The following is a 21,519-nucleotide window of genomic DNA, read 5'->3' as shown; positions in this document are numbered from 1 at the left end:
GCAACTAAGAGAAAGAGGATGTCCTTAAAATTACACTTTAACAGTAAGACTGACTATCAGCAGATGAGATCACTGTATACAGTTCACCAACAACTGGAGGAAGTGATCAAGTTAAAGGTGAGAAATTTAACGCTGCAAATTTTTGTTTGTTTCAACATGTTTGTTTGACAAAGTGATTACAGTAAAATGATAGAAGACAATTGGCTGAATGCTGTTTGCCATCACTTGTGTCTTGAACTGTTTGTCAGGTAAAACAAGCAATTTAAAAACATCACCCTGGTGTATTAGTACATGGGATGGGCAGTTTAGACTAAACGATTCAAATGTTATCCTAATTGTGAGCAGCAAAATGTGCTAATGGCAGCATGTACATTTAGTTTAAAGAGAGACAACAGATCAGACTACAGTCTTACACTACAGTTATTTTAAAGGCATAGGCATGACAACTGAGTGCTCCATTTGCACATCAGGACTGGTTAAAAAAACATAGAGTAATCACTTTTTCTTTATTTGTAAAAACACACAATTATATATATATATATATATATATATATATATATATATATATATATATATATATATATATATACACATACATATACATATAAATATTTATTATATATACATACATGTTATATATACATATATACTGTATGTATATTTAATGAATATAAATGTAAGTTGACTCTACTTGATATTAAAAGTTTTCAATTACATGACCTGCACAGTCCCAGATAATAACTTTTCAGACATTACTTGAGATCACAGCTGGTATTAGTAGCAATACTGTGTAAAATGAGTATTGAAACTGTTTCAAACATTCAATATTGATTTTATTCAATATTTTTGACAACACTGCTACTAACAGTGGTGTTTAAGATGTGTCACCATGTTTTGTTTTTTTGAGTACTATTAATTTTGACTAGTAAAAAAGCACATCCCTATTATTTAACATCTTTATTGGGCAAGTGGGCCAGCTGGTGATATTGACAAAGCTGTTCCTCCAGGACCATTTTTCTCAATTATGATGTTTGTTTTCAGATGAAGAAGAGGGATATAATATAATTATATAATAGTAAGATTCATGGAACTCAAATATCAGCTTCTTATGTTGTTTCCTTCAGTGTGGTTTGTTGTAGTTTGTTGACCAATTTGAATTCCTATTTATTAGTTGACAGAATGATGATGAACCACACCAACCAAACAGAGGATGACCTCTCCTGCTACAGTCCTTCAGTCGATGGCTACCACTACTTTGCTGTGCTGTGCGGATGTGCTGTGACCATCATAGGTACAGTGGGGAACCTGATGACCATTCTAGCCTTCGTCATAGATCCACATCTGAGGACACGCTTCAATGTGCTCATCGTCAACCTGGCTCTAGCTGATCTCCTGTACTGCACCATACTGCAGCCCATCTTAGTTGACTCCTATCTACACCTCAGATGGCGTAGTGGTCTGGTGTGGTGCAGAATCGTCGGCCTGGTCATCAACCTCTCCAACTCCGTCTCCATTTTCACCCTCTGCCTGATAGCAGGGGGCAGATATCTCATGGTCGCAAAGAGGGCTGTGTTTGTCCGTGTCTTTTCTGACCTTGGTCTTTCTTTACTCATCATCTCAGCATGGGCACTAGGCCTGGCCAGCCTTGGCCCACTATGGCCTGGATACGTGTTTGTGCCAAGGGTGTGCTTATGTAGTATCGACATGAAGAGGTACCATCCCTACTCCACCATCCTACTCTTTTTCTGCTTTTTTGTCGGTCTGGGATGTGTTGGCACATTCTACTTCCTCATCTACAGACATGTCCTGATTGCATCACAAGCTCTACTCCGCTATAGGTTCAGCCGCCGATCCTCCAGGAAGAAACCAGCTTCTTCAGCACAAGACACCAATGACAGTGGAGTGGAGAGCAGTATGGCCAACACATGTAGCTGTGAGATGAGCAGCCAGGCAGAACTAGCCCCAACTATAGATGAGATCAATTGTGAAAAGTCCTCTCAGTCTACTCACAGCTCTGCCACGGCCGAATCAGCAACCAAGTCTCCCCCCGATATCGTCACTATGTCACCTTCACCCACACCTGCTCTCACAAATGCAGCCTCCTTGTCCCACTGCACAGCCTCAGGAGATGATAACGAGATTAAGCATGTGACACGCATGTGTTTAGCTGTTTTCCTGGGTTTTGTGTTCTGCTTTGTCCCCTTCCTGTTAATCAATATAGCCGACAAACATAACCGTGCCCCACAGGTTCTGTACATGTTCTTTAGAAACCTCACCTGGCTCAACAGCTGCATCAACCCTGTGCTCTATGCTGTCATGAACAGACAGTTTCGACAGGCCTACCATGTGCTGCTCACCAGGGCTGCTGCACCGTTTACCTGCCTGTGGACCTGGTGGTCATCTCTTTGAGCACCTGACCTCCTGGAATTGAAAGAGGCAGTTCACCAAAAATATACATACAAACATATATTTCCTCTCACCTGTATTGCTTTAATGTGCTGTGTCTGGAGCAAGGGCTTTTTTCTTGCACAGCAGCCTCTTAGATCATGTTGATGCAAAACACACTTGACTGTGGACACTGTCACCTGTCTTCCAGCAGCTTCTAATTCATCGCAGACTTGCCTTTTGGTAGTTTTTGGTTGACCCTTGACCATCCAGACCAATTTTCTCTCAGCAGCAGATGGTAGTTTGCATTTTCTTTCTGATCATGACAGTGACACAACTGTGCCATGCACTTTATACTTACTAACAGTTGTTTGTGCAGCTGATCTTTGGACCTGTAACTGCTTTGAAATGGCTCCAAGTGACTTTCCTGACTTGTTCAAATCAATAATGCACTCTTAAAGGTAAATGCTGAGCTCTTTAGACTTTCACATTGTAGTGTTTGTGGCTGAGTCTAGTGGGTTTTTCAAACAAGCCCTATTAAAATGGGCCCAGAAAAGTCACCAGCTGTTTTTCAATCATAATCACTCAGAAGAAGTTAAGAGGCCATGCTACAGAGAAAATGTGATTCACACAACTTTCTGTTATCACCAAAAAGTGATCGTTCAAGTTGTTGTATGTATATTTTTGACAGATTTGGTCACATTTTCAGAAGACCTATAATAAATTCATTACCGAATCAAACTTCATGAATGTTTTTTGTGATAAAGTAGTAGGCCTATGTGTTTCTGTCATTCCATCACAGAAAAATGAGAGTTGTTGAAATCATTTGAACTAAAGACTGCCATGATATACATGTTCAAGTGTATGTAAACTTTTGACCACTGTACATAGAAGTAAATATATGTATATTTGACTTTTATTCGTACTTTTAATATTTAAGTACATTTAAAATCAGATACTTTAAAACTTTTACTCAAGTACTATTTGTATGGGTGACTTTCACTTGTACTAAAGTGATATTTAACATAACATCTTTATTTTTACTCAAGTTTGACTTTTGTGTACTTTATACAACACTGCTTATAACCTACTTTACCTATCTTGTGGTCCACAACTGGCTCTTTGTTGACATAGTTTTGTGACAATAACAGTAGCATTTATTTTATTCATCCCTTCAGTTCCCACTCTCACCAGTAGATGTCATACTTGACACAAAATTAAATTTGCCATGCAGATTTGCCATAGAAATTCTGAGATGCTTATTTTAAATTCACCGACCACGATCTAACACCCCACACAATGCTTGCTGTAGCCATGAATTATGTACAAAGCTGAAAATTATTTTAATTCCATTCACTTCATTAATTTAATATTCTCTATAAATGTGATCATGAATGTACAAAATATCATAATCTAAAGTTTAATTTGTGTGTAAACTTTTCACCTCCGGGTCCTCCAGTAGCTCAGTTGGTAGAGCACAAGTCCCATATATAGAGGCTGTATCCTCACTGCAGTGGCCCAGGGTTCAAGTCTGACCTGTGACCCTTTGCTGCATGTCATCCCTCCTCTCTGTCATCTCTCAAGTTGTCCTATCAATATAGCCATGAAAGGCCGAAAAAATAGGTTTTCCTCACGTTGTTACAATCTCAGAAATAATGAGGAGGACAAGACCTCAGAGTCTTCAGCTACAGACCTGATTGTATATGGTATTCTTTCTCTACAAACACAGAGTGATAAGTTCAATGTGCATTGATTGGTCCAGACTTATGAAAATCATCCAAACCCTCCTGGTTGGGTTCATTTATAGTGTAAGCTACACAGCATACACTGCATAGAAATAAATAGCCACAGTGCTGCTGGAGCTTCAACACACAATTTTACCTCAACCAGCTGCCTGCAGTCATCAGAAGGTGTTAATCTGTTTTCAGCACACCTGCTCAACCATCTTATGACCTGAGCTGCATATGATAACAGCATAAATAAACATTGTTATATCTGGGGATAGCTGGGAAAACCTGAGAAAGAGATTTAAATCCAAGGTTATTTTCCCTCCAGACAAACAGGCCTATTATCTAGCATTATTAAATAGATCTTAAACTAGTGTCGCTCCTCTAATTAAATCAAATAATTTTTTTCCCTTACCAGGAAGCAGGCTGTGTGTTCTGTTGGGCTTATCTGATTAAACAGAACCCAGTTTGTTCCTTATCTCTTTCCACTACATTTAGAGCACTAATGAAGTATGTTATACTGTATATAATATAGGCAGCTACTAACTGTGGATTCATCAGGCTGACTAATAGACTGAGAAATTAAGAATCGTGGACTTTTTTAGCTGTTTGGTGTATATATAAGAGCAAAGTTCACAGGGCGGTGCTCAGAATCAGGAGAGGGATCTTTTATTGACTGTCACTATTTACTCAGCTCTTTTTATGATGATCAGCTAGGGCCTTTAAACAAGAGTAAAATAAATTTGCCTTCATTGTAATAATCTAAAAGAGTGTAACCAACACTTATCATTGTGGTTCACTTTTAATTATTTGTCCTTTGTAGCACATCAAATGTTTGTTGTAACACATGGCCACGAGTGACTGATGTGTTGAACTGTTTTGCATGGAGAGGAGGTTGAGTAAGCAGCTATTTCTTTGCAGGTTACTTTGCAAATTGCATGCTGCATCAGCGCCAAAGAAGTGGATTTAAAATTTTAAATTAATGTATCAGGAATCAGATAAAAAACACTTCTGATAATCAGAAAAATAATGAAATGGATATGATAATAACTGGTAATTGGTTGACCCATATAATGCAGTATATAAATAAATTGAATGACGTGTGTAATTTACTTTTATTTGTACTTTTGATACTTTAGTACATTTATAACCAGATAGCTTTTCAGTTTTTCCAGATATTTTACCATGCTATCTTCACTTCAAGTACAACCTTTGGGTACTTTTATACAACACTGACTACCACATTGACAATCACTGTATGCACACAGATTTAAAGTACAATTTATTGACATTTAGGAAAATCATACACAAAACAACAAACTTTAGTTCTCCGTCTATTGTCCCTGCAATTACACCAGAGGTGAGAATGTGACATGACATGACAAACAATGAGAGTAATGAAGGACAGTGAACAGAAGTAAAGACACTGGATGGAAGGCAAAAAATAATAATTCTTGAGGGATTGAAGGTTTACTTTCCTGAGACCAGTTCTTCAAAAGTTGCTGCTTAATATGATAAATTGTTCAACTATTTAATTCATTATACACAAAAAGAGCTAGTTTTCTACAATGCAAACGGTTCAAAGCTTACTTTGTGAGCTTATTTTTTATATTATTGAGATAGTTTACAATGAATTTGTAATTTTCATCACATTTTAAGCTAGATCTTTTCTCAAAAAAAAATAAACATTTTTTTCTTAAAGGCATAATATGCAGGATTTTATCAACAACAAAATAAAGTCCGGACTTATACAAAGTGATCTCTATCACCACATATCACGCACTAAAAGTTTTTGGATGGCCTCTGCCTGAATTTTAAGATTTTTTTTCTAATTTAATTTTCAGTGTGGTTTGGGCTTCAACCTTTGGGCGGCGGTGTGTAGCCCCCAGCCACTGACAGCGCAACATTTGGACTCTATAGATCTTTGACTCTCTAGCAACTCTGTGGCCCTCAGTGTTTTATAAAGAGCTGCAGGTCTGTGTGTCTGTTTGACCGAGGGTGGGGGAATCTACACACACACAGAACAGAGAGGCAAGGCCCGCTCTAAAGCTGCATTCACACAAAATCTGCAGGGTTGTGCGAAATTGTGGGCTGGCTTGTTTATTTGTTTCTCTCTCTCTCTACCATCGAGCCAGGAAATCAATCCTGCAAATTAGGCCTTTAAATTTACTGACTAATTGACACAATCTTCAATAGAGAATAACTATTTTCTATATTTTGTCAAATAAAGTTTGCTTGCGCAGTCACACACCAATGTGTTACTCTTCAACCATGACAGCTAACAAACATTTATCCCGGGTCATTGTTTAAAAAAATGTATATTCTAAATTTAACGATTTTTATTGCCGAAGCTTCACAGGCTGATTTCTTGATCCTCCAGTCTACTGGACGGTGATGACGCCCTCCTCCCAGCTAAACTGGTTCACCAGCACGTCGTCTTCCTCCTTCATGGAGTTGAGCAGATACCTGACGCCAGCTTTCACACCGGTCTTCACCCCTGCACCCAAAGCGTAGCCTGCAACCCCTGCAGTCCCTCCCGTGGCGACCATTAGAGCATCCGTGCTGAGGTCAACAGCGCTGAGGATGGCTCTCTCCTTGGCTGTTTCAGAGCAGTTGACTGAGGCGTAATACACAGCTGTGCCGAGGTTGTAGAGGGTGCTGACCCCAGGGATCCACTCCACCACGTTGTACACACGCTCCTCGCTTTTGTTGATACAGCTCCTCTGGGGGCTTCGCTTCATCCTGCGACCTGAAGCAGCAGGGATCGAAACATCCTCCTCTGCACTGCACTGACGGATCCAGCATTCATACTCTGTGGACTCAGATGGCAGGATGCGACTACCTTTCCTAAAAACTGCCTGATACTTCCCAGGTTTGAGTAGTCCACTGCTGGTCACACCAGCACACTGGACTCCCAGTCTTTCGCAGGTGTTCACAGCCTCCTCTAGATCACCTGTGACTCCGTCGACAGCTCTTCCTACCAGTGTGGTTGCATTCACCCTGGTCCAACCCTCACAGTGCCCTTCCTGCTTTGACATACCTTCTCCCATCATGGCCAGCTGCTGGATGTTAAACATCACAGCCTCTATGTGGCGCCCTGCTTCATCCCGCACTGAAGGCGATGCTGCTGATGCAGGTGCAAGTGTAGATGCAGACTTGCTCATCCTCCTCTCTATCAGACCCTCCACCTCCATCAGGAGCTCCTCCGTATCTTCCATTCCCAGCAGGTCGTACAGCTTGAGCACCAGAGTCTGCGCCTCCTGTGGGCAGCCTGCTACCAACAACACAGGCACTAAAGAGAGACCCAGCAGCTCCTGGGGGAACATGGAGGATGATGGGTCATCCACAGTGCTGGCAGACAGCAGCTCTTCACAGCTGACGTTACCCTGGATGTGGAGACGATCTTGAATCTGCCCCTGAAGCTTCGCTCTGAGGTTTGATATTACACGTTTGGCAGATTGGATTCTCTCCTCTTTTTGCGCAACCACCGATACAGGACCAGGTTTTTCCACAGAGGGAAGACCAGGCTGCAGTTGGGATCCCAGGAGAGACTGATGATCCTGTATGGCTGTCTCCTCTACTTCTCCATGGAAGTCATTTCCAGGAAGCGCAGTGTTTCTTGGAGCCAGAGAAGGTGGAACCCTGCACAGAGCCTGTTCATTCAGCAGGAGCTGGATCACAATCAGCCACTTCAGCTTGGAGGACATCATTCTGGTCTTGTTACAGCTTTTATTCCCCCAAAGCCACTAAACACAGGAGCATAGAGAAAAACAAGCTAAGAACATAACAAATGAGTTCCCATTGTGCATACGGAACAAAGAATTTGCTTAATCTAATCTAAATTCATTCTAAACGTAGTAAATCGTGCTGTCAAGAGATTGATTGGCCGCAGCATATGACAGTTGTGCAGACAATTTAAAATCTAAAATATAAATTACTAGTTAGTTATTTTTCCAAATTGTATGATTTGAAGATGACCACACATGTATTAAGGAATGCATACAAATTCTCTAATGTGCAACTTTATATCTATTTTCTCTGATTCTGTCCTGAGCATCAAGTACCTGGTGCTCTTTTTAATCTTGCTTCTGTAGCTCTTGTTTTCATGTGATTGTGTTTTAATTTGTCCTGTTTGCATATTGGTATGTTGTGTTTTAAATGTACCTTTTTTTGCACATAAAAAAAAAAAGACAAAGTTCGGCCATTTGCCCACAAAAAGGAGACAATTAAGTATTTTCTATTCTGTACACCTATTCATTAAACATTCCCGAATATATGTACACATATACATATATACTGTATATGTAAAAACTTCCAGACTATTTGTGATGTCACAAATCATGATCAGCCCCCCTCTCACAATCAGATTTTTTAAATGAGCACAGAGAAACTTAACATTTTCAGCAAGGAACATTAAAAAATACCTTCTAGAGTCAAACTCTGCACAACCATCATTCTATCTCAATGCAAAAAAGTCAATTATACTTATTATAATTCTTGAAGAAGAACATGATAAAACAGAAAAACTATTTAACTGTCACGATTCTCACATTAGAGGACGGCAGCAGAGAAATACAGCAGTGGAAAAACACTATACACAAGCAAAAAGAATCTGGTGTTTTAAAATCTTTTCAACATTTTTTAGCAACGCAAAACAGTGTTAACAATGTATCCTAACACAGAGCCTTCACACTGAGTTAAAACATTAATGCATGTCCTCTTTTTTCTGCACTGACTACAACTAAATTTACAAATGCTGTTCCACCCACAACTTCATAATTTCATTGCATTATTTTAAATCCTGTGGCAGCACCTACCTTAATAATATTCAGATCTGGAGTCCAGAGCGTAGCAGTGCGAGAAAGATGGCTTCAGAGCGTAGGATGCTTTTTTTGTTTTCCCTCTTCTCCCCCCTTTTTCTTTCTCAAAACATGCATAGCGATCCTCTTTCTCTTTGGCTCCAATGAGAATCTCCTTCTTTACACATGACATCCCACAGCCCTCCCTCTGTCTCATCTGTCTTTCAGCTCCCTCTTCTCTTTGGCCTCATTGCTCAACAGGGAGATCAGGGCTTGAATATTGATTCACGTGGGGAAAGTCCATGTGCTCTAAAGCAGTTTTTTGTTTGTCTGCCCTGCTATCCTCTCGTCCCCCGCGTCCCTCCGCTCCCTCTCTCTCAGTCGGTGGGTTTTGTTTTTGACCCAGATACTTGAAAGAAGTCTTCCCTCTTGCCGTGAGCAAATTTATCTCTTATACAGCCAAGACAAGTGAGGGAACAGGGTGCTATCTGAGGTGAAGACGGATCTCATTCACGAATGTAGGATAAGAAAAACATTCGAAACACAACACCATAATGGATGCAGTTTAATCAGTTTAAACCTGTTTGCTGTCCATGTATTTTTACATCTTAACTCATTGCTTTCCTGCACGAACTTCATTTAGAAAAGGACTTATTTTATTCTCCGAGGACCCATTTACTCAAACTATTGGGATTTTTCGCAATCAGAGCAGATCAAATCAAGTTTTCATTAGTCAAGAATGATAGCCCTCGTTTTTTAGGTTTATGATCATATATTTTTTAACATATATTCTGCTCAAGGAGTATGATTCTTGAATACTTAATAGTTTAAATAAATAAGCCAAAGTGCAGGCTTTGCATCTCTGCTCTGCGTGTGTGTGTGTGTTTGTAGGTTTCCCTGCCCTCAGTCAAACAGACACACAGGCCTTCAGTGCGTTATGACTGACCGAGAACAGAGGAGCTACTAGAGTTACAGAGCTACATCTTTGTAGAGTCCTGACCTTGTATCATATTGGCTGGGGGCTACACACCACTGCCCAGAGGTTGAAGTCCAAAAACATCCTGAAAACAAAATAAGAAGAAAATATGAAAATTCAGGCGCAGGGTTGAATAATTAAAAAATCACCAAAACTGGAGATCCGTGGTTACTGGATAGTCATTAGATAGCAATGATACATCAGTTCTAAGTCTCACTATCATGACCGATACACAGCAAGTCTCTGTTAATCCAGACCTTATGAGGAGAATACAGAATGACTCTTATATGCAGGCTGAATTTGTATCCCATAAAAAATAAACACTGTCATTAAGCAACAGTGCATTTTTCAACATGGCATATATGCCATAAAAAGGATGGTCATGACTCATCTCGACACAATGTCCCAACGAGCATGCATGCCTCTTTATGTTCCTAGTTGTATTTGCTCTGTCACCAGTGTTCAATACTAAAAAACACTTTTATTTATTTCATTTCAAAGAGTTTTCATCTTATTCCTCTCCCCACTTTTACTATAACTTCCTTCCTCTCACTTTCTTTCTACACTTTCTTTTGCTCTTACACTTACACTTACACTTGCACGCACGCACGCACGCACGCACGCACGCACGCACGCACGCACGCACGCACGCACACTTTGTCCCCTCACACAAAAATGGCTTTATTCTGTTAGAGTACTCCAGAGCTTTTCCCTTTCTTTGTAAACAGAAAAGGCTCATTCAAGACCGAATGGACCGCAGCAGCCAAAAACAAGAAGATTCACTACAGTGGCACAAAAACCTGTGTTAGAGTAAATTTATCCAAAGTCTTATATCATCTATGAGTTTTTCCATTATGCTTTGTAAACTGTTCTTGTCTTGCCTCTTTAAATAGCTATATTGAGTTTAGTGTGATATCAATTCTTATTGTGATATGTATGACCAGGTAAATGAATACATAGTTTTAGGAGAGCAGTGTTTAACAAAGAGCAGTCACCCTCTACTTTGTTGTTGTGCTCTAAGTGTTAAAAACCTAATTCTCTCTCTTCTCTCTCTACGGGGATTTAAAGGATAAGTTCACCCCCATGTCGATGGAAAGCCGAGTAAATTTGCAAAGTATCAAAGTCTCAAAAAGAAAATCTGGAGCTTGACAGCAAAACAGTGTTCTCCTAAGCAACTTAAGTAGATGGGGATTTAATAAACATTGAAAAAAGAAACAAGTGGTTCCACACAGTTCGGTCCGTAATCCAAGTGTCTGGAAGCCACAAGATCCCAAATAGATTTGAAAAGACGTTATTTAAACCCTCGACACACAGTATAGCTCACACACCCAGCTCAGACGAGGTGGACACGAACACTTTTAGCTTAGCAGCTACAGTGATTTTAGCTTTTTAAATGTTGTAAATAACGTCTTCTCAAATCTATTTGGAATCTCTGGGTTTCCTTTGAGACTTGGATTATGCCGATGAGCTGTATGGAGCCATTATATAATTTTTTTCATTGCTTTTTAAGTTTTAAAAAAAGTCCCTGTCTACTTTAGTTGTTTAGGAGATTGCAGCAACACTGTTTTGCTGAGAAGCTCCAGAAATGTTTTGTGGACTACGAAAACTTCACCTGTCTTTCCATCGGCATGGGGGTGAGCAGATAATGAATGAATTTCAATTTTTTGGGTGAACTGTTCCTTTAAGCAGTCACATCACCCATTTAATCATCTGGCACCAAATCATCTTGTCCTGCCATCATTCTTGTACTTGTTTGGGCTACTTTGAAACAATTCAAAGTGCTGTACACAAGACATAAAAAGGCACAAAAAGGCATAAAAGCAGGGTTCAATAGATACTCTTGGTGATATAAAAATACTTTTTAAAGAGTAAGGTTAGGCAGAAGATAAAAAAAAAAGAAGCTTGGATTGAATACAACGGCTAAAATGGGAGAGAAATAAGACCACCCTAAGTGCAGTGCAAGGTATGAATAATAGTCACAAATTTAATTTTGATAATAAAAGGTCCTGGTTTAAAAGAATTGAGAGTTGGAGCAGGCCTCTTGTTTTCTATTTTGCTCCAGATATGTGATGCATAAAAACTAAATGCTGCTTTTCCAGGAGGCCAAAAAAAAAAAAAAGTTATTGCAGATTTGCACAGTTTCATAACCACTTATTTTGTTGCATAGTTTTGAACAAAAAAAGAGGAACTTACTCGGTGAAAATGAAATACATCAGTTTATTGTATTGCTGATCTCATCTTTTTGTGATCTATTTTAAATCAATGCTCACATAGCAAATTCTGTCATTTGTTGCACCTGGAGGTCCTCACTTTTGATCCGGTCACTTCTCTGTCCTTCCCTTATTCACGTTCCTCTTTTCCTTTCCAAGTTACTCGATGGGAAAATGAGAGAGGAGAAAGGGAGGAGGAATTTACTACTTTCACCAGGAAATGTTGCTCCTTCACTGTCCCCTGCTGGAGACTTAGGAAGTGATCAAAGAGGGCGAGAAGGCCTCAACCACTGTAAAGAAACAGTGTAATAAAGTGTAATAAAACAATAATAAAATCATTAGGTGGAAACTAAAGCGACATATTGTGTTTTGTGTGTGGGGCTACTGGGTCATATAGCCCTTGACATGCTCTGTGTCCTCATCTGTATAAGGAAACAGCCCTCTGGGTTTCACGCAAATTATCTGAAAAATCAAACAACTAGCAACAACTGTGTGAATCATAAATTGTAGCGCTGTTTACACAGTCATTTCTGTGGGGACCTGAGTGGAATTACACCAGTTAATGGATATGAAAAACCCTCCAGAGTCCAATCAAAACTCATCAGAACATGCTGATGCAGGCTGACTAACACACTGCTCCACACACAGATGTGATTTGATTAACCATCAGGGTTTGTGTCTGCAGGGTATTTGCTCGGTGGATGTGAGTCACCATCGTAATATGTGATCAAACTGATAATCCCAGTGCAATTATCATGTCTGATTCTGTCATGTATAATATGTGAACACACATCGGCTTATTCACTATAATGTTTTATCGGTGTGATATTTTTAATCCAGACACACCTGAGCTTCAAATTGGCAAAACTAGAGAAAGAAGAAAATTCAAACTTGAGATTAAAGTTAGCTTGGAAAATGTATCAGAAATGGAATAAAGTTGGAGGGTTTCTCCTTTTCTAACCCGACATAATAGCACAACAATGTATACTGTAGCATTCACGAGGGAGTGAAAGCAAAGTACAAACATGTACTGTATGCTGTATTTTCTTTTTTCATGCCAGGATGTCAATTTTAGTGAATTCATTGGAATTGTACTGTTTTTTGTTTTGCAAATAAAACAGTAATTGCTGGAAAGTCAGTCTTTTTATATTATAAAACAATAAAACAAAAGTGGGTGAAACTGAGCTAACCACAGATTGAGGGAGATGTCAGTCGTGTAGTACACTCCTACATGGTAGAGGACATACTGAAAATGTGAATCCTGTGGACCGTAGGCAAGTAGAGGGAGCAGACTACAACTGTGTGTGACATATTTTGAAATTCATAAACTGGTGTAAAACAAATACAATTATTTCAGCACAAATCCAAAAATGTGTTTTTTTGGGAGCATTTCAGAATAGCCATCATAATAAAAACAATATATATATATATATATATATATATATATATATATATATATATATATATATATATATATAGTTTATCTATCTTTAGTTAATAGTTATTTCACTGTTAATAAACAATAAAATACTATTAAGCAGTTGTAAAGGTTTATAAACATCAGATGCAACTTTACAATAAACAGTTGCTTAATAAAAGGTTTATAAATCATTTATTGTTTGTTTATGGTGGAATAACGATTAACTAAAGTTAACTAAACTATAAATTTGTCATTTATTAATGATGGTGATTATAAAATGTTGTCTTTGTTTTAAGCAAAATCTGAATTTTGCGTCCTTCCTCATGTGGGCCTTAAACAAAGTTCCATCACACCTGTTGGGTAGTTTTTCTCATTACCTTTTCCGTCACCACTTGATGAAGGGGCAAAACACTGCAACCCTTTGCCATAAAGACTGTCGGACCGCTTTGATCAGTGAATTTAGAAACTTGAATTAAAGACTAGACTGGTGCTGCATTTGGGTGCCTAAATTCACTTGTGATCAGTAGTCAAGTGATCTGCCTTATTCTGCCTTATTCCTCATTTAAGAAGCTGAATGTTACCTACATGTACAACTTGGATTTATGCTAACACAGTAAATATGTTTACAATCTCAACTTTAAGCTCATGGACCAACAAATTCTGAAAGTGATTAAAATAAAGAAATAATTTCCTTAGGAAGGTCATGTATTATGATCAAAAGCTCCGCAACAGCTGCTGGTAAAATCCCACAGTTCCTCTTAACAAATCACAATCTGCCATGAATTTAAGTATCTCAGGCTTCCTCAACTGACACTTAAATTCATGGCAGATTGTGATTTCTTGTTTGATTTAATTAGATTTTTTGGTTACTTTAAAACTTTTTCGGTTTTGTACTTCTGCTGCTGTAACAATAAAATCTCATCTCGTCATCTCTCAGACTACTATTACTCATAACTGTATGAAGTCAACTCTGACTCCCTTTGTAGATGAACTGCTACAGATGACTAATAATCTCAACCCCTGCTTGTTGCCGCTCGAGTTTGACGAGACGGTATTGGACAGGAAAAACAACTCAATTATGGAGATTCTTCCACCAGTTTGTCAGGGGAAAACAAGTTTTCAGGCATGCAAACAAGTTTTCAGACATGGATCTTCCAGATGATCAGAAAGTGCAACGTGAGAAACCCAATGATCCGCTGACCTTTCAGGGTGTTAATTAAGTGTAACTGATGCAGTCTCCTGGGAGAACTATGAGCGCACACACAATGATGCATTACTTGTGAGGACCCTCATTGACATAATGCATTCCCTAGCCCCTTACCCTGACCGTTACCATCAGAACTCAATGGCCAACCCCAACCATTACACTAACCCTAACCTAAACCCAAGTCTAACCTAACCCATAAAACCAAGTCTAAGCCCCCAACAGTCCTTTGGAGTTGTTGCTACTCTGCAGCACCATAAAACAGTGATCCATATACAATAATAATAATAATAATAATACATTTATATATTTTATCTATTTATATATAAATATATAAATATAATATATAATATATTTATATAGCGCTTTTCAGGGTACACAAAGACACTTTTCAGGTTAAAAAGCAGAATAATAAAAACAACACAATAAAAATACAAAAAGAGACAAGGTATACATTAAAAGCAGTTTTAAAAAGGTGAGTTTTGGTGAGTATTTTGAAGGTTGTGAGGTCTGGACAGGGAGCCGGTGGAGTTTCTGGAGGACGGGGGTGATGTGGTCACTGGTGTAGGCGTGGGTGAGCAGGCGAGCAGCAGAGTTCTGGACGGATGGAGTTTATTTAGGAATTTGGATGGTGTGCCATAGAGGATGCTGTTGCAGTAGTCAATTTTGGAGGTGATGAAGGCAACATAAAGCTTCAAGCCAATCAGGCAATCTAAAATTAAGTCTCATTATTGTTTGAATGCAAGTAAGTAAGTTCATGTGTGTGCCAAACCTCCTCCTCCGTTCCTCATGGAAAATCAGCTTTTCTAATGTATTCTAAAGGCAATTACAGGAAGAGTTTATTTGGTAAATGAGGAAGAAAAGACTGAAGGATGAAAGTCTCGCGTAAAAACTAATTACCGCATCACAGTTTTATGCTTCCGCGTGCCAGTCAGGTTGCTGAGTATAATGATGTCGCAGTGATTGACTTGATTTGTGTAAAGTTTTTTGCCATACACACCTTGACCTTTGACCTTTGACTACTCAAATCTAAACAGTTCAGCCTCCTGACAGAGTGCACATTTGTTAAATTTTTTTTAAAAATCTTCAAGCCGTTGTTGAGATTTTGTGTTCACAAGATGGAGACGATAACCCAGAAACATACTGCCTGTGGCCACAGCTATCACAGGGACGGAGGCATAAGAAAGTGGTTAAAAAATCACATGTTCAAAAAATTAAAATACCACCTCTGCTATGCTACATGCTTTCAATGCAGCCATGAACATAGTATGGGTTAGCACTGTATGTAGTGGTTGGCAAGTGTCAGACTTAAACATGTTAGTGTTGGTGTACGTTTGATGGAGATGGTGGTGAAGTGACAGCTAGACTGCCAAGTGAGAGACAACTGTTCAAGACCAGATCACTTCCTGTTTCAACTGGCATCACTGGGTCATTTTAGCCAGACGTCAGAACATTTTGCAGCCGTCTTTGTGGTATCAAAACATCATATTTTAATCCAAAACATGATCTTTTCCTAATCCTTACTTCCTCACTGGATTTTGTGCCTTAACCTAAGCCCAAGTTACGTACAGCGTCGTCATTACATCACATTGAAAAAGAAATGTAACTTTTCAACATAGTTGTGGTTTGCAGGAACATAATATTCCAACATTTATTCTGTCGATTATTGGCTGTGGAGATATGACCTCATGACTTCCAGGTGGGTGTAATCAAACTTTTGACTTTTTGTCTGTGGGAGGAACGGGTCGGTCAGAAGGCTTCCGCTTGTCCTTTGAGTGGTCATTGATTTAGAGAGTGTGGGAGTTATTTGGCTCTCTGCGCTCACACACCAGTCAATGACAGCGTCACAAACACAGAACAGCAATATCCGCCTGCAGGGCGTACACTGTTTCCACGTCCTTTCAATTCCTCCTGGGACGCACACAAACCCTGTACTTTAAGTTTTCTTATTGTTTACAGTAACAATCAGCAATGTTTATGTTGATTTAATGAAGTAAACACAGGTGAAAAGAGAGTATGATTTTTTTTTATATTCCTGTATTAGCCTACTATAAATGCATCCAAAAATGTCATCCCAACACTTTCATTTATTCCACAAAGACTGATGACGAAGATGTTGCATACTATGTGTGTGTGTGTGTGTGTGTGTGTGTGTGTGTGTGTGTGTGTGTAGTGGTAGGATGGGGGTTTGGGTGGCGGGTGGAGCTCTAATTGGATTACACATGAGCTGACGGACTATAATAATTGGGGTAGAGAGGCTGCTGAGAGGAAAGACGTATTTTGAGTTGACACAGTTGACTGAACAGATCCCTGGCTTTTACTGGATCAGATCAAGATTACTGCTTACAGGTAAGATTTTCTGGTTACTTGCATCTGTTTGCAGGGATTACTGTGACGCGCCTCTATGAAAGGTTACTCTGTTTCAGAGAAGAAGTGCAGGCACTGTACCAGCCTATAATTTCCTATTGTATGCATTTACATGGTTCACTGGAAGAGTGAGTGAACTGAGTGACAGGTTGGTGTCAGGGTTGGTTTTTAATCTTCACTCACACAAAAACCTAGCTGTGTTTCAGTGTTTAACCTTGCTAAAGATAACCTGCTAATGTCTGCATCAATATTCACCAATGACAAGTTTCTTTATATTATACAGTTTGAGACTGAAGCATATCTGCCCATGTCAGCATGTAAACACTGTGATTACTATTTTACTGGTCCACTATTTCCTAATAATTTGTTGTTGGTATCCTGCAGGCTACAGAACTGTGTGATTTGGTACTAAAGCCCTGAGACTCTTTAGTCAAGTTTTAGTGACGGAGTTGATGATTTTTAAAGGGATACCCTTGAAGGAGCTGCATCATGTAAGCTTAAATAATTATACTGAGGGGTTCTTTTGGAAACAGATTTCTCCATTTGTGTTTAATAATGTGTTTTGTTAATCTGATAATCTCATATCGCCTAATGAGTGCCAAATCACTTAGTTCTTTCCATGTAACTTATTAGAAGGTTATCAGGGAATCAGTAGCACTTTATATTTATAACGTGGGTACAAAACACATGCACAGCTATCCCGTCATGATTAATAAATGTATTGTGTATTATGAATTTCTTTGACTCGTCATTAAGAAATTAAGTATCACTATGAATTTGTGTTTATCCCAAGTTTATATGCCACCAAATTAGCCAAAATATAGTGAAGGGCATTTCCGCCCCATGCATCTGATTGTCTTGTCTGGAAGCAGAACAACTTTCTCTCACAGACATGTGAAGCTGGTATCATCAAGTTGGTATGCTGCATTACTTAAATGTGTATTATGTACACATATTAATAAGTGTTACCATTTTAAAGAGCCATCAAAACAAGTTTACAAGTCTAGATATTATAATAGTAAATAGTATTATAAATTGAGGCGAATCTGCATCATCTGAAGTGTTGGCTGGACATCCTGCTGCAACCGGTAGTTAAAAAACTTAAGTCTTGAGTTGTGAATGTAGCAGATACATGTTATATTATATGGCATGCCAATATTTCTTTAAGCTTAAAAGGAATGATCAGAAAGTGCTGGAACCTTTGTGTATGTTTCTGTAACAGCAGGGCATAGCAGGCGTCTACAGCTTCGATGCAGTGCTCTGAAGTAAACAATTTTTGCATTATCTGTACTGTAATTTATATCTCTCTCAGGACAGTTAGTTAAAGAGCATTCAAAGACAAACAGAGAAACATTTGTTGAAGAGGAGGCTGTGATTGTTGCAGGCTGTTCTGCTGATTGAATGGATGACAATAATCACATAGAAACTGATTAATGTACAGATTACTGCACTTAATATCCTGCTTCGGTTATAGATGCAATGATAGTGGATTGCTGTTTAAAACACTTAGCATACATTTAGTCTGTATTCATTATATAGTTCACAATAGCTGTGCGCACGACACATTAGTGGGCAGAGTATTTTCAGATATGAATCAGAGTTTGCACTCTATACAGTGGCTGAGATTTAAAATCAATGGGTACTCACGAGTAGAGGAAGACTTAACTAAATACTGTATTCTCACATCACATTAACAGTTTTTTTTTCTCTCATAGCAGAGTTCAACTTTCAGACAGATAAACTTAAAATGCCTATTTGTTGATAACCACCACATCTGGTTTCAATTCCAGGTCTCAGTTAACGTGAAGGATAGTAGAAGGATTGAGAGGCATTCCTTTAGTTTTGGGAGGTTTCAAACTTGTACTTAGATAATTACACTGTGTGAGAGAGGAGACATCTGTGAGCTGACCAGCTGAAAAGACCCTGAGAAAACAAACCATTTCAAACTCTGAAAAAGTCTGAGAAGGCATCACACCTGAACAACAAATGCACGTCAACCCAAAATATCTCATTATGTTACTAAATCTAAAAAAGGCCCATTTTTGTTAAACATTTATATCACAGTAATGATTAAGTTAGGAAAAAAATGGTCATTAGAATATGTTTGGACATGCTTGGATGAGAAACTAACTCGGAGTCTGGTTATTATGCCTGCTTTGATTCGCATTTCACAGTGATGGAGAAAACTTCAAACTGCTGCACTCTTGCTTCTCTGGGCACTTTAGTCATCCTCGTCTTACTTCCTGCGAGGTCCTGGTGTGAGGAGGACACCTACAGTTCGCTGGCAGAGGTAGGATGAGCTACATTAAAGTGAAATTTGCAAAGTCAAATCAGTTATCCTTGGGGTTACTGCAGCAGGCTAACAAATGTTTCTGTTTTCTCTTTCAGGCTAAGCCGAGGTGCTGTGTTAGTGGCGATGCAGAGCTGAAGAGATTTGGCGACATCGACTATGACAGTTTTGTGAGTCTGATGGGGAGGAGAAGTGCTGCTCAACCAAACAGTGAGTGGTTTTCTGCAGGAAGGACCTCGTCCTACAGTACACTCTCTCTCTGACACTGGAACTCAACTAACCCCAAACTCTATTCGCAGGCCACAAAAACTCCCCGATGTCAAGAAAAAGTAAAAAAGTATTGAGTGTTTTTCTGTAATGACCTCACCTATAACTTTATGACAATCTTTTACCTTTTCTGTTTATCATACGCAGGACACACAGATCACATCCTAGCTGCTCTGTTGGGACGTAAAACAAGTGAGCGACCTCATTACTCTATTGATTCTTTTTACACCATTTCACAGTGTATGGTGTCGCTGTGTGTTGGACAGAAACACACTATGGATGTTACACTTGAAGCTTGTGAGGTTCCCTTTAAGTTAACTTTCATGTACTGAGGTAAGAACGTGCAGATTTGTGATTCACGACATTACCGCCCAAACAATATTCAACCATTTGCGGACGACAACAACAATATTTGAGTGTTGAAAAAAATGAGTCAAATATTGGCTGATATTTAAGGTTATACATAACCCCTATATTGAGTTATTGTACAATTGTAACCGAGATATGTACTAAGCAGGACATTTTAGAGTCAAAACACTGAATGACGGTTGTAGGTGGAAACACACAAGCAGTCATTATTGCTGTGGTGCCTCTCGTAAACCTGTTTAATTTTTTTTTCTTTCCTGTCTGGTCTTGAAATGAGGCCAATTTGTTGTTTGTTATTGCTCAGCAAAGTCTTCCATCTTGCTACACCAGCTGACTTGGACCTGGCACCTACAATTACCCACAATGCAACTAAGCCACTGAGCGACATCATTGGAGACTATGTATCAGATTACGTACAGCTTCCTCTGGAGCCACGAAAGACTCTATACTACTTTTAAAACACAAGTATAACTAGTTTCACCACAGGCTATTAACATATTTTCAAGCAATAATCTCATCAGTACAAATCCAAGTCTACAGTTAACTTAAAAAATGTTTAGTGTCAGCTGTTATACAGACTGGGACTAAAGTAGCATGGAATAACATTTTGTGTGTGTTAAGAAAAAATAAAAATGTAATAGTCAAGCCAATAATAACCAGTTATTCAAAATAAAAACAAAGAAATACACATATTCATACACATATTCCATTCACATTTCTGTCTGGTTGACGATTGGGTCGACTGAGTGTACAATCATCTCTGATGAACATGATACACCAGTGTTCGCATATCTCAAATTAGCCTTGGGGTGTTTAGTTGACAGACTGCATAGTCTTCTAATTGACGAGAGTCATCTTAAAGGGGTTGGGTTGTGCTTTGTGCTGAAAACAAAAGTCACTGACAGATTCATTATTGTTATGGTAAGTTAGAACCTATTTTCTCCATGACAGGAATGGCTTGTTCGTGTGTTGAAGAGCATTCACAGAAAAGGAGTGGTCGAATCATCAATCACGCAAGGCAGAGGTAAGAACAGTCGTTGTAGCTGTTGATGTCTGTCAGCCGGTTGGGTAAGTTCTCAACTATTGTTATTTGGAGTGCTAAGAATGAAACTGAGGAGAGAGCCTGCTCGGTGGTCTGGTGGTACGGCTCTCAAACACAAAAATTTCCTTTGTTTTTCGTCTTCCCCACAGTCATGAGATATACATTAAAAAAAAAACAAAACTGTTCCTTGTAGCAGCTTTAAAAAAAGAACAGAATATTTGCTGCTCAATCTTCACCAAACCCTATTCTCTCTTCTCAGCTTTCTGTAGAGACGACGTCATGGCCTCCACAGCCGCAACACAGGCTGTAAAACATTCAGTCTCTCACAGCGACAATAAATCCTTGGAGCTACTGCACCAACAGAGGACAATGTGTCAAAGTTATTTAACCATAGAGAGGGGAAAAAAACATATTAATCATGCATGAATGCTCTTCTACAGTCGCTGGAAAAGGCTGACTTATCAAT

General features: G+C 39.0%; 3 protein-coding genes across 3 annotated transcripts; 2 read left to right on the top strand and 1 right to left on the bottom strand.

The window, feature by feature from the left end:
* Positions 1-1,179: 1,179 nt before the first annotated feature.
* On the top strand, positions 1,180-2,409 carry LOC311254858 (G-protein coupled receptor 84-like; the record flags this gene model as incomplete). Its single annotated transcript, XM_084348858.1, has 1 exon — positions 1,180-2,409. The coding sequence occupies one exon, from the start codon at positions 1,180-1,182 to the stop codon at positions 2,407-2,409; it is 1,230 nt and encodes a 409-aa protein (XP_084204984.1).
* A 2,968-nt stretch (positions 2,410-5,377) lies between these two features.
* apof (apolipoprotein F) lies at positions 5,378-9,184 on the bottom strand. Its single transcript, XM_084348000.1, has 2 exons — positions 8,930-9,184; positions 5,378-7,858 (listed from the first exon to the last, which is right to left on the bottom strand). The coding sequence occupies exon 2, from the start codon at positions 7,820-7,822 to the stop codon at positions 6,494-6,496; it is 1,329 nt and encodes a 442-aa protein (XP_084204126.1). The 5' UTR covers positions 7,823-7,858; positions 8,930-9,184; the 3' UTR covers positions 5,378-6,493.
* A 7,804-nt stretch (positions 9,185-16,988) lies between these two features.
* On the top strand, positions 16,989-21,498 carry tac3b (tachykinin precursor 3b). Its single transcript, XM_084348182.1, has 6 exons — positions 16,989-17,070; positions 19,263-19,378; positions 19,477-19,588; positions 19,793-19,837; positions 20,963-21,035; positions 21,313-21,498. Exons 2-6 carry the CDS (start codon positions 19,265-19,267, stop codon positions 21,320-21,322), a joined length of 354 nt encoding a protein of 117 aa, XP_084204308.1. The 5' UTR covers positions 16,989-17,070; positions 19,263-19,264; the 3' UTR covers positions 21,323-21,498.
* The last annotated feature ends 21 nt before the right edge of the window (positions 21,499-21,519 follow it).

This window comes from Pagrus pagrus, assembly GCF_965226575.1.
Source record: "Pagrus pagrus genome assembly, chromosome: 3".
NCBI lineage: Eukaryota > Metazoa > Chordata > Actinopteri > Spariformes > Sparidae > Pagrus > Pagrus pagrus.
The sequence above is the reverse complement of the archived record's forward strand: the minus strand, read 5'-3'. Positions and strand labels throughout refer to the sequence as shown.